This window comes from Sinocyclocheilus anshuiensis, unplaced genomic scaffold (assembly GCF_001515605.1).
Source record: "Sinocyclocheilus anshuiensis isolate Anshui unplaced genomic scaffold, SAMN03320099.WGS_v1.1 scaffold509, whole genome shotgun sequence".
NCBI lineage: Eukaryota > Metazoa > Chordata > Actinopteri > Cypriniformes > Cyprinidae > Sinocyclocheilus > Sinocyclocheilus anshuiensis.
This window is the reverse complement of record NW_015539853.1, coordinates 657,308-669,340: the sequence shown is the minus strand read 5'-3', so window position 1 is coordinate 669,340 and position 12,033 is coordinate 657,308. Positions and strand designations below refer to the sequence as shown.

Here is a 12,033-nt window from a genome sequence, read left to right as displayed (position 1 = left end):
ACTTAGGAAAAAAAAGTTTGAAACTAAACTGAATTTTCTGCAGCCATTACGTTTATATATTTATTTATTTAGTTAGTTAGTTAGTTAGTTAGTCAGTCAGTTAGTCAGTCAGTTAGTTAGTTAGTAAGTAATAAGGTAAAGGTCTTCATCACTTGTGATAAATAGAAGTATTTATTTTCTTACTGACCCAAAACTTTTAAACAAGTCTCAAAAAAACAAATACCAAATAACTTTGTTGGGTGACTTAGTTATATAATGTAATGGCATTCAGATATTTTATATGTCTGAATAGGGTATAGTCCAGCCCAAAAATGAAAATTGTTGTACATACGTTGAACACATAAGACAATATTTTGAAGAATGTTGATAGCCAGTGACTTCCATAGTAGGGAAAAAATACTATGGAAGTCACTGGCTACCAGCAACTGTTTGGTTACCAACATTCTTCAAAATATATTATATTGTGTTCCACACAATAAAGAAAGTCATACAGGCTTGGAACAACTTGTGAGTAAATGATGACAGAATTTTCATTTGAACTATGCGTGTCTAAGTGTCACAATAATTTTAGGAGCCACTTTACAGAGTGTCATCAACTTTAACAGCGTGCAAAACTACTTAGGAAAAAAAGGTTTGAAACTAAACTGAATTTTCTGCAGCCATTACGTTTATATATTTATTTATTTAGTTAGTTAGTTAGTTAGTTAGTCAGTCAGTTAGTCAGTCAGTTAGTTAGTTAGTAAGTAATAAGGTAAAGGTCTTCATCACTTGTGATAAATAGAAGTATTTATTTTCTTACTGACCCAAAACTTTTAAACAAGTCTCAAAAAAACAAATACCAAATAACTTTGTTGGGTGACTTAGTTATATAATGTAATGGCATTCAGATATTTTATATGTCTGAATAGGGTATAGTCCAGCCCAAAAATGAAAATTGTTGTACATACGTTGAACACATAAGACAATATTTTGAAGAATGTTGATAGCCAGTGACTTCCATAGTAGGGAAAAAATACTATGGAAGTCACTGGCTACCAGCAACTGTTTGGTTACCAACATTCTTCAAAATATATTATATTGTGTTCCACACAATAAAGAAAGTCATACAGGCTTGGAACAACTTGTGAGTAAATGATGACAGAATTTTCATTTGAACTATGCGTGTCTAAGTGTCACAATAATTTTAGGAGCCACTGTATGCAAACGTAAAATCCATACAGATCATGCAGTACACAACTGATTCACAGAGAACTACAGCATTCTGTAGTTGATGTGTTTGTTCACTAAATAGTGAAGCTCTGAACTGTCTACTGTTCTGTGTGGATGTTGATATCACATTGTGAGACACTTACAGCTTGTGAAGACAGAAGGTGGATTGTAACTGAAGCACAGGGCGATGGAATGAGAGTGCTCAAGAGGGCTATATGAAGAGATATGAGCTGGCAGAAGGTTCAAGAGGAAAACAGACAGAATGCACATGGGCCAAACAGTCAAGATTGCTCTTTCACTATACACTGAGTCCATTCTTGGTAACTGATTGTCTCAGTAGCACTCAAGCAAGGAGGTCTGACTCTGTAATATCTGGGGGAAACTAATTGTTAGTATTGCTGCTCATCTCATTGGCACTTGCTTGGCTGGCACAGGACTCTGCAGAAATACATGACTGCCAGCCTTGCTCATGGTGACTCGGTTTTGCTGCCAGGTTGTTTTGAATCAATCACCTGAGCAAAATGTCATGTGACTAATGACTTTGGAGCTGCAGGAAAATTATGCTATGATAATACTGATTGGCTGATGACACTGCATGAACGTGCCCCATCACAATCTCTTTATTAGCCACTTTCCATGAGTTGTGAGGTCAAGAGCAGCAGACAAAAAAAAAATTATTATATGTATATATATATATAACAGAAATTCCATCTTATGTATGTCAAAGTGAAATGGCTTCTTGAGGAAAAGAAAGAGAGAGAGAGAGAGAGAGAGGGAGAGAGAGAGAGAAATAACTTGATTTTGTGCAATTGGAATTGAGTGGATTATATCTTTATTTGTTTTGTTTTGCTTTGTTTTTTTGCCTTTTTTAATAATATTGTGCACAGAATAATCATGTATAATAACCACTGCAACACTCCATAAAAATGTAATAAAATAAAAATAAGAATTGTCGATTTGATTTAATGGTGACTTTTAGAGCCTCAACTCTAAAATAAAATAAAATAACAATTATTCATCATTTAAATATGTTTTTAAATTGTGTTTTTTTTTATTAAACATTGATTTTAAATAAAAAAATTTAGCAATTTCTTTAGTCTGAACACATGGTTACCTTTGAACACCCATCAATAGAGAGGTGCAATTGCAATATTTACCGCGGCCGTGAAAAACAGTTTTCAAGCAGATAGGATTCAAATTTTAAAAGAAAAATCAAATTCTATATTGTATGCTTTCAAAATATTTTAAAAAAATTATATTCCGTAAATTATATAATCAGACAGATACTCTTTGCAATATAAATCAAGCAATGGCTCTTATCCTGCATAAGAATAATCTGATTTCCTTCCATCTAAACATACCAAATTTGAAGCAAACTGCTGAAATACGCAGATCCAGAGAGCAGGACTGGGAGCTGAAAGCGATTATCATGCAGTATTTAAGTCTAGGTAACAACATGTGTCCCGGAGTACAGCTGACATGCTGGAGACCACTGGAGGCCTGCTTCATATGTCTCATGTCAGCCCTACGCTCCGTACAACAGCGATGAAGTGTGTGAATCTATCTCAAGAGGGAGGATGCAGAGCAACCTACACAAACATTTATCATCATGCGTGACCAGGATTGATGGGAAGCCCATCTTCGATATTCCACCTTCAGTCAGTCGATTCACACCGCTGCTTTCACCCGAGAGTCACTCACAGCAGTCATTCAACAGCCGGTGCTCAAAGGGACGGACCACATGGACAGGCTATTCAGCTGCCATAAATTGATGTTGAAGAAACATAACTATGAATTATGTTATTAAGAATTAATTGCTTTTTTCTACATAGGAATGTAAACCTACTTCATAAAACTACAGTAGATAGTTTTCCTGAAAACCTAATTTACAACTGCAAATGTACAAGACGTACTAATTTTTGATCTCCAGTTTTAATCAATCAAATTGCATTTCAGATGCAAACTATATGTGGCTCATATTGCATCGCTCCAGGCCTGAAATAGTTATTATTGTGCTTGAAGTAAAACAAAACCTATCCCAGCAGAGACCGGCTTCTTTAAATAAGAGAATGTACATGGTAACATGAAGTCTTGTGATATAAATCATGGCACGTTTTAAAAAATATAATATAATATAATATAATATAATATAATAATATGTATGAGAAATGGACATCAGTGGTCACCAAAACTGTTTGACTGATTGGCAACCAACTTTCTTCAGAATAGCTTATTTTAGAAGTTTCATTTTTGGGGGAACTATCCTTCTAAGAACATAAACAATGAATGTTTTAAAGTGTTTCAACTCTCTTTGTCCATGCAATGAAAATCAGTGGAGACCAAAACACATCAAAGATATTAAATGATAGCAGACTTTTCATTTTTGGGTGAACTATCCCTTTAAGAACACTAAATAAGATCATTTAAAGAGTGTTTAAACTGTTTTTGTCCATACAATGAAAGTCAGTGGGGAACAAAACAACATTAGATCCGACTGACTTTCATTGCATGGACAAAAAAAAACCTGAGATATTAAATGATGGCAGACTTTTTATTTTCGGATGAACTATCCCTTTAAGGCAAGATGATGCTTTATTGCATTTCAGCCAAACTGCACTTTTTTTCCAACAATTTCTTACTAAACCATATCAATATTGGATTGTTTTATAATCCGAATGCAACAAAACTGGCTGGTTTTCACCGATTGCTTGTGTCCAGCTCATGAAAAGCATTCTGAGCTAAGGCCTGTTTGTCTGAAGGGAATATGTGTGGGCGAGCTGCAGAGAGAGATTTTCTTTTCTTGGATCTATGGAAAAGTGGGCCATGCTGGAGAGAGTGCATAATCCAGCTTTAGTATCCTAAATATGACCAAGTTTATAAAACTAGTGTTTTAACATGGCCATTACCCCATTTAAAATGATGACAACCCACCCTGAATGTCCAGCAATAGGACAGCAGTCATCAATTTCCTTCTCAGAGCCGAATCCAGCTTGTAGCTGAGATATGTGGCTAATTATTACTAAATCTCCTCAGGCAGTTCACTTGTTACAGCCTTTTGAATCATGCATTATTTTACTGAGGTAAATTATCCATGTCATTCAGGAATCCACAAGGATTTTGTTATGACAGGATCTCTACGTTTGGTCTGGCCAAAAAATCCTTCACGTTTTAGATTTGACCTTATATAGTTATTAAAAAAACATATGCATCTATGAAGTAAGTCCTTCCCTCTGTGTATGTCAATCACCAGCTGTTATTCTTGTCCTGTGTCATGCAGTTTTGCCCGAGAGCTCTTTCGAATCAATGATATTGAGCCACCGGCATATTCTGGACTGCCACCTCAATGCAGCTGTGACCTCCACACAGGGGGAAGAGAAAGACAGGATCACACATCATGAGGAACATCAAATACTACAAACTTCCCTGTCATCATTTTAAAATCATAATTAACTACATATCTATTGCAAAACACATTTTGGAGGAGTAACACACTACACAACGGCACCCACCCACCTTTCACTCCTCATGGGTAATATGTAGGTCTCCCTCTACAAAAAGTCAAGAAAAACTCTTCAAAATACCTGCATTTACAGGCTTTCAATCTAGGCTGAGCCATTAGGGACACAAGAAGAAACATATTTTTATCTACAAAACTTGAGGCAACCGTCAGACCTGACATATTTGAAAAGCTTGTGCCTTCCTGTCTGAATCGTACTCTGTCCATAGAGACATGCAGTCATGCCAGTGGAGGTCAGATCGTGACCATTATCTTTCGCAGACCCCTTTCAGGTCAAACATGTATGTTCACTTTAAGCATCATGCGGAACAGAACAAAATTCTGTAAGTGAATGGCAGACTGCAGTCTCATCGCAAAGCAAATGGTTTAAATAATGATGTTGCAACACAAGTTAATTCAATGCAGAGGTTAGATTCACTTGTGAGAGTACACTGCAAAGTCATCAAGCGAGCACACATTGATCTTTGAAAAGAAGCCGTGGGAAAAGATTCTCAATTTATTGATGAGGTTAGAAAAATCAAAACGATAGTTCTGGTTCAAGGCCTCCGTCTGCTATGCTCTCATAAGCTGCATGTGCTAGCATATTGTAGTAAGTGTTTTAACATTTATTCCTTAAAACTAGTTAGTGATGCTTACATCACCTTAATTACTACAAATTAAATTATATTTTTCACTGTCAACACATTATTAGACTCTTGTACTTTTTCATCACTATCTTCAGAAGAACTCAATCTCTCATTTCTACCCTTTCAAATCATTTCAATCATTACTAGTACCTATAGTATAGGCTAGTGCTAATTTATTAGATGCTAGAGCCAATTAATGAGACACGTTAGATTCATCAGCTCTCTAGTGCCAAATTTACACTGCAAAAGTGGCACAGAAGCAACTCTGAAGTGGCATTTAGGTGTCTTTACATAGACTGTTTAATGCTGCTCAGAGGTAGCATAAATGCATTAAACACAGCAATTGTTTATTTTGATACTAAGGGCTGAGGTGGGTCTGAGCAAGCATAATTTAGCCTGGCTTTTATGCGGCTTTGCGCAGGCACAGAGCAGCCTTAAAAGAAGTTGTGTAAAGTCACCTTAGTTACAGTTCCTTTTTTAGTTGTTGTATATTTCACTACAAAGTAGGCATTCAAAATAGTCATTTCGAAATCTTTCTAGCACCATTAAAAATGGAATAGACACTAGTGTGTAATAAATACGTGCTAGTTTGTGCACAAAATGAATTAGTAAAACTACCAGCAACAATTGGAATTCATATTTAGAAGTGAACAGTTTGTATTTTAATTACCATAGACAACATTTTTTTAATTGTTAACAATGGAATAGTTAGGCTACTTGCACTGGGATAGTGACTAGCAAAGAATGAGAAATTATGTCTAAGAAAAAAAGTTACTCATGGAAATTAAAAATTTAGTAATTAACATATGCACGTTACATAAACAGCATATTTCCATTCTCATTCTTTTAGACGAAGTGTTTCTCTCGTACTCGTTCATACGAAGAGGAGAGGACGGTACAGCACCCTGGACAGCGACAATCTAAACGCGTTACAAGAAGAAGCCCTCTGACAATAGGCCTGTGGTAAACACGGTGTCCTGAAACTTAATGACTGACAGAATGGTAGCACCTTCTAGTTATGTCACAACACTGAGAAAAGATGCAGTGTCATTTCTTTTCTTTGCAATTGTGAGAGTGGGATTTGAGTTGCCGCTTTGAATCAAAAGTAGCCTAGGCTATAACATATAACTGAAGGTTAAAATGTGCTTTCGAGGAATATGCCATCATGAAGAAAAATGATGGGAACAATTTTAATTTCTTATTATAAAAAGATAATAGGAATGCGGCGTGCAAACAGGTGACATAACTGTTGGCTGGAAGATATTCCCTGCGTCCTGAGTGGAGTTTTAAAGGCTCCACTCCCAGTGCAGTTGTTCTAAAGGCCCATTACACAAGCGCAGACCAGCAACTTTCTATTCCAACAGAGCAATGAGCTTTAGGTCCTGACGGCCACTTTTAGAAGATATTCTGAGTCGTTCTGACCTTCTATACCCTTTCATATCCGAGCATACAAGCTGTGGGCCCGGTCTAATGGTTACGCCATGAACACTGCTAGCTCAGTTTATTACAATTTTGTCTTGAGGAAAGAATTCGGTATCCTACAAATGAGCAGCGAGCGCGCGTGTTACTACAGCATATGTCTTTGCATATGTCTGAAGATAGCATGAAAAACCTTTAAGCGTTTTATTCCTGCCCAATATTGCTGCAGAGACGCCCCACAAGCCCCCATCTGTTACTTACACTAAACATTTGGATGTCATCCGCACCACAAATAAGCATACAATCGAAGCCGCCGGTCAATGTGTCAATTTGCAAGAGCCTGCACAAGCATTTTGTGGGCATAAACTTACCGCAGTTTTCACACAAGATCCTCCCAACATCTTTTTTCAGGTTCTTCCCACTTGTATCTAAGGGCGCAAACGATGCTTTGAAAACCAAGGGTTCATCAGTTGGGTCCATGAAAAATATATACATGTGATTCTTCTTCACTTTGGTGCACGGAGCCTCCGAGCCAAATTCCCCAACGGTGACGAGCTGATCCCGCTCCAGACCCCCGCTGTTTCGCGGCCACAAGTCCAGGACTTTGACATCCACACTGTACGGCTCCGCTGAGACGTTCTGAGGCGCGGACTGCACCTTGCCCTCAATCACCACGGCGGATTTGTAAGCCTGGTCCTGCAGGGAATTCAGACTCGGGGAGTAGCAGGCGAAGGAGACCCCGATGAGCAGCATGGATAAGTGTACCGAATCAAGCCTCCTCATGCCGCCTGCTTTGGCTCGATGGTCGGTGGTCGCGTTGCGGCAGGGCTGTGGGGCGATGGCGGCGGAGCTGGGTTGAAGGCTGAAGAGACTGCGAATATGCTCCAGTAGCACGGCGGCGCGGCAGACCTTGCGTAAGTGTCCATGCCATCGGGATCCACTGCTTTTTTCCGATAGATTTGCAATCTGAAATCACCAGCTGGGAACCGGAAACGGCGTAATGCTGCTGGTTTAATACAGATCCCTCAACTGCATTCTTCCGAAGCGCAGCGTAAAATGCAGGGAAAGTCGTGGACGCTGCCTCCTCCGAAGACACGAGCAGGTATCTACAAGACGCCGCCAGTCAGTCTTTGCCCCGAAATTGCAGTGGTGAGCGCCCTACTCGCTACTGGCTGCTGAGTATCTTCCACTGCAGTCGAATGTGAAATGCTGCAGCAAACTTTTAGGGCTACTTTCGATATCCCCTCAGCACAAACGTTGTAAGAGTCCGCTTTCGTAGTGACAAAACGCTGTTGCCGTATCCCTCGCGCCCCGTCGCTATCCGCCACCCCGATCTATCAGGGCAAAATTCCCCGCACAAACGGCAGATTCACGGCTGGGGTGCTGAAACGAACGCCCATGCGCCGGCGTGTGCGTCTTTAGTCTCCGACACCCCGAGAAAAATGGTCAATCCATGATCTCTCCCATCGCCAATCCTCATCGGGGTTTTTTTTCTTTAAAAGAAAAAAGAAAAAAGAAAAAGGGTCGGTGGGGGGGGGTGGGGGAATAAAAGAAAAAACAAACACCAGAATGTATGGCGCAGGGAAGCGCCCGACTCAAATCTTCCTGTAAATCGTTAGAGCACCGCAGTGGTTTGCGCTGCTTTGAGCGCGACGGCTAACAGTGCGAGTGAATGAGCTTTGAATGACTTTTGCGTCTTATTCCATTACTAAATCATGCCCTGCATTCAGGTCACATTCGCCGTTCTGCCTCAGATAGAGAGAGAGAGAGAGAGAGAAATCATAGTGAGGCGTTGCATCAAATCCATAGGCTACATCTGGTATCTGCTGCATTGCTGATGCCTGGACGAATGAGAACATTTTTTACAAATTAAATGAAGGAACATCACGAATGTAGCAGCAGAGTGCATCAAACGCAAAATATGTGCGCTAGATGGTAAAGCATTGATAGACACACAGTGTTGGTAGACACGGAATGTTTAAAAGGAGATGATAAATATCAATATTTGACTTTAACAGGTTAGGAACGATATATAAATCATTAACTAAATGAAGGCTGAACCTGTATATCTGCAAAGGAGCGTAGCTACAACTTCACTAAGGGCGACATCTGCTGTTCTGTGCGCACGCAGACAGAGCCACAACAACTTTCTAACATGTAAGATGACTGCGAGGAATCATGGGTAATAAATACCACAAGTTGTAGTCCCTCAAACTTTTAAATGTATTTCATTTTAAATTAAAGAACAGTACACCGTACACAACAGTGTACAGTACCAGTGTCCCATAATTGGAGTAACTTGGGATTATGATTTTGCACAAGGCACAGTGGTGATAGTTCATAAACTGGCCTTTGCTGAGCTTTTACTGCTTATTTGTAGGATGCTGAATGCTTTCCTTAAGATAACATTGTAATAAACTGAGCTTTGGCCTAACCAATAAATTAATTAAATAATTAAATAAATAAACAAAAATAAAATAATTAAGATATAAATGAAATGTAAAATTTGTTTTGTACATTCTATTAGACAAAGAATGTCTTTAAGTGTTAAAGTGGTGCATTGTGCCATGCATTTCAAGTTATATCAGGAAAACTATTATGACGTTGTAATATAGGGTTGACAGTTTTACAGCTCATTTAGCGTGTGCAAGGTCATGACACTACAAGGTGTTTGTTAGAAAAAATAAAAGTAGAAAAAATCTACTTTTAAATAATGAGATGATTACTATAAAAATCATTGTAACAGGGTTGACTATTTACGAATGTGTCGAACATAAAAAAGGTTAAATGGATTTAAAAGAGGAGACGCTTGTCCTTAAAGGGTAAACATGAAAGAAAGTAATTAATTAATAAATATTTTATTGAAAGTGAATTGACATAACATGGGGATTAAAAAGCTTTTGATAAAATGTTTTAGTAAAAAGAAAAAAAATATATATCAGAAGTGTGGAGGTGGAGTTACAAGTCTCTTTATTACTTGTAGGTTACACAGGCACACTACTAAAGACAAAATTCGAAACGGATCGATCCTTAGAAAGGCAGTGACGAGACTCGGCGGTTACTGTCCATGGTTCTGAAACAGCGCTGCCCTCGACCGCCCACCGACCAAATTACACTAAACTACAATGTAAAATATGAGTTTAACGAAATTGTTCTTTAGTCTTTACAGGGTACAACCACTTAAAATTAATCAGAAAATGAAGACATGACACAGTCCGAGTGTACACGTGATAACATGACACGTGCAGGCTACACATCTTATCTCTATAAACCATTTGATCATATCAAACATGATAAACATCTTAATCACGCTTTTCTAAACACTAACAACTTTTTATTAAATAAGTTAGTCTCCTTTTAAATGGTAGTTAAATGAATCACCGTAAATTCAACAAAGCATCTTATCTTGTTTTGTGTCCCCCCAAAATTAATTTTAGGTATCATTCGTTAACAAGACAAGTGAAGGCCTTCTGGGCTCTTTGACACATCCCACTTTGGTAGAACTCGCATGATAAAATGTATATGGTAAAACAAAAATAAAGAAAGAACAAAAACATAAAAAAAACAACAACTTTAAGAGCCTAGGAGAAACTACAGTGACATAAGGAAGATAATAAAGCACATGTGCATCTTACATCGCATACACACTTAATTTAACAACCCTGTAAAAAGTTGATCGTGACACTAGTTTTTCGATTCTACAATACTTGCAGCTTATAGCACACCGAATCTACTCAGAATACGGATAATACATTTCATATGAGATGTATGTGAAGTATTCTCCAATATCAAAACCGCTAAAGCGGCAAGTTCGGCTGCAATACCGCGAAAGCAACAGTGCGAGGCGCAAGAGCTATTTGCTTTTCCCCAGCTGAGCGTGCTGACATCAGACTCCACGCGCACAGCGTTGGGCTCCTGCGTGCGTCCGTCTCCATGCCACGACTCGCTCTTTCGTTCCATCTTGTGAACGGCGCATTGGTGAAGCAGTACCGCGACAGTGTTTACAGTAGGCCTTCGGGGCTTACATGTTTTCATCTTTGTTTCTGACAGTGTTCAACTGCGAAGGGCTTGCACGGGGGCTAACGCTCTGCCTGCAGACTAAGCGGGGTAAGATATGCCGAACCACGTCGCTCGTTATGAGGTCTGCGACTTTGGCAACAGCACTGCACTTTACGATCTTATCTCATGGCATTCCGCGGTATACTTGTTTTTTTGTCAGTATAACAACCACGGAATTAATGTTCGCAGCCGTGGACAGATATCACAGACTGATTGCGCAAACTCGTTAACTGTTTACAGTGCTGACATACAGCGAGGCTGTCAGACTGTTGCGGCAAATCCAGTGTGCCATTTAAGTGTGACTGTGACATACTGTTTTGAGTTCAAGCTTACAGAGTTCACCTTAGACCAAACAAACAAGCACACCTTTAAGTGACGCTCATGAATTGGCGTCGGCGGTCCCTGTTTCCTTCACTCAGTGTCTTTTTTTACGCACTGTCACTTGTGTTATAGGCCCATGTCAAGTAGTTTACACGTGCATTAGAAGTTTTAAATGTCATAATGTTCAGTATCAATTAAGAATAACCAGTTAAGACATTCTTCATTCTAGCAAGCAACAGGCCACACAAAGTAGGGAGCATTAACTTTTATGTTTAGCCCAAGGTAATATAGGCTAATTATTATTTATTTATTTTTTAATCAGGGGGAAAACACTTATCTTAGACACTTGCCTGGAATGCAAACATAGTTTAAATGCATTTTATTTATTATATTTTTATTTTATTGTATATTAAACTCTCTTCGAATTACAAAAATTAAAGACATGAACTTTATTTAATAAAGCATATGCTAGAATAGACATGCATATGTGTAAGCAACTGAATACATTTTATAATTTTTTCCTAACTATACAGGCCCTATGTTTATGAATGCTGGTTGTATTCAAAGTGTGCTCGGTCTTTAGAGAAACATTAAACATTGAAAAAAATTAATGGTCTGGTAATGTACGTTAATTCCATCTAATTATTGCATTTCTGAATTTCAGTAATTTTCAGTATTCCAGTGTTTGTTTTTCAAGGCGTGCATAAACGCTGCATATTCCTTATTGCTTTATTTGAGGACTGAGGAGAATTGCATGTAAATATTCCTTTTTTTCTGTTTATTACCTCTTGTACAAACCTAAACTAAAATGCCTGCATGGAAAACACGTCAAGGCTCTCTCAGCTGAACATTTCTTGTTATAGTACTGTTGGAATATGGATG

General features: G+C 38.5%; 2 protein-coding genes across 2 annotated transcripts in view; one reads left to right on the top strand and one right to left on the bottom strand.

The window, feature by feature from the left end:
• The window catches only part of LOC107684713 (pro-neuregulin-2, membrane-bound isoform-like), a 98,942-nt gene extending 91,238 nt beyond the window's left edge, over positions 1 to 7,704 (bottom strand). Inside the window, exon 1 of the mRNA XM_016481052.1 lies at positions 7,143 to 7,704. Coding sequence (XP_016336538.1) covers positions 7,143 to 7,554 — 412 coding nt within the window. The 5' untranslated portion in view covers positions 7,555 to 7,704. The remainder of the gene's footprint in view (positions 1 to 7,142) is intronic.
• A 2,974-nt stretch (positions 7,705 to 10,678) lies between these two features.
• The window catches only part of LOC107684715 (transcriptional activator protein Pur-alpha-like), a 6,715-nt gene continuing 5,360 nt past the window's right edge, over positions 10,679 to 12,033 (top strand). The window contains exon 1 of the mRNA XM_016481056.1: positions 10,679 to 10,878. Within this exon, the coding sequence (XP_016336542.1) occupies positions 10,797 to 10,878 (82 nt within the window). The 5' untranslated portion in view covers positions 10,679 to 10,796. The remainder of the gene's footprint in view (positions 10,879 to 12,033) is intronic.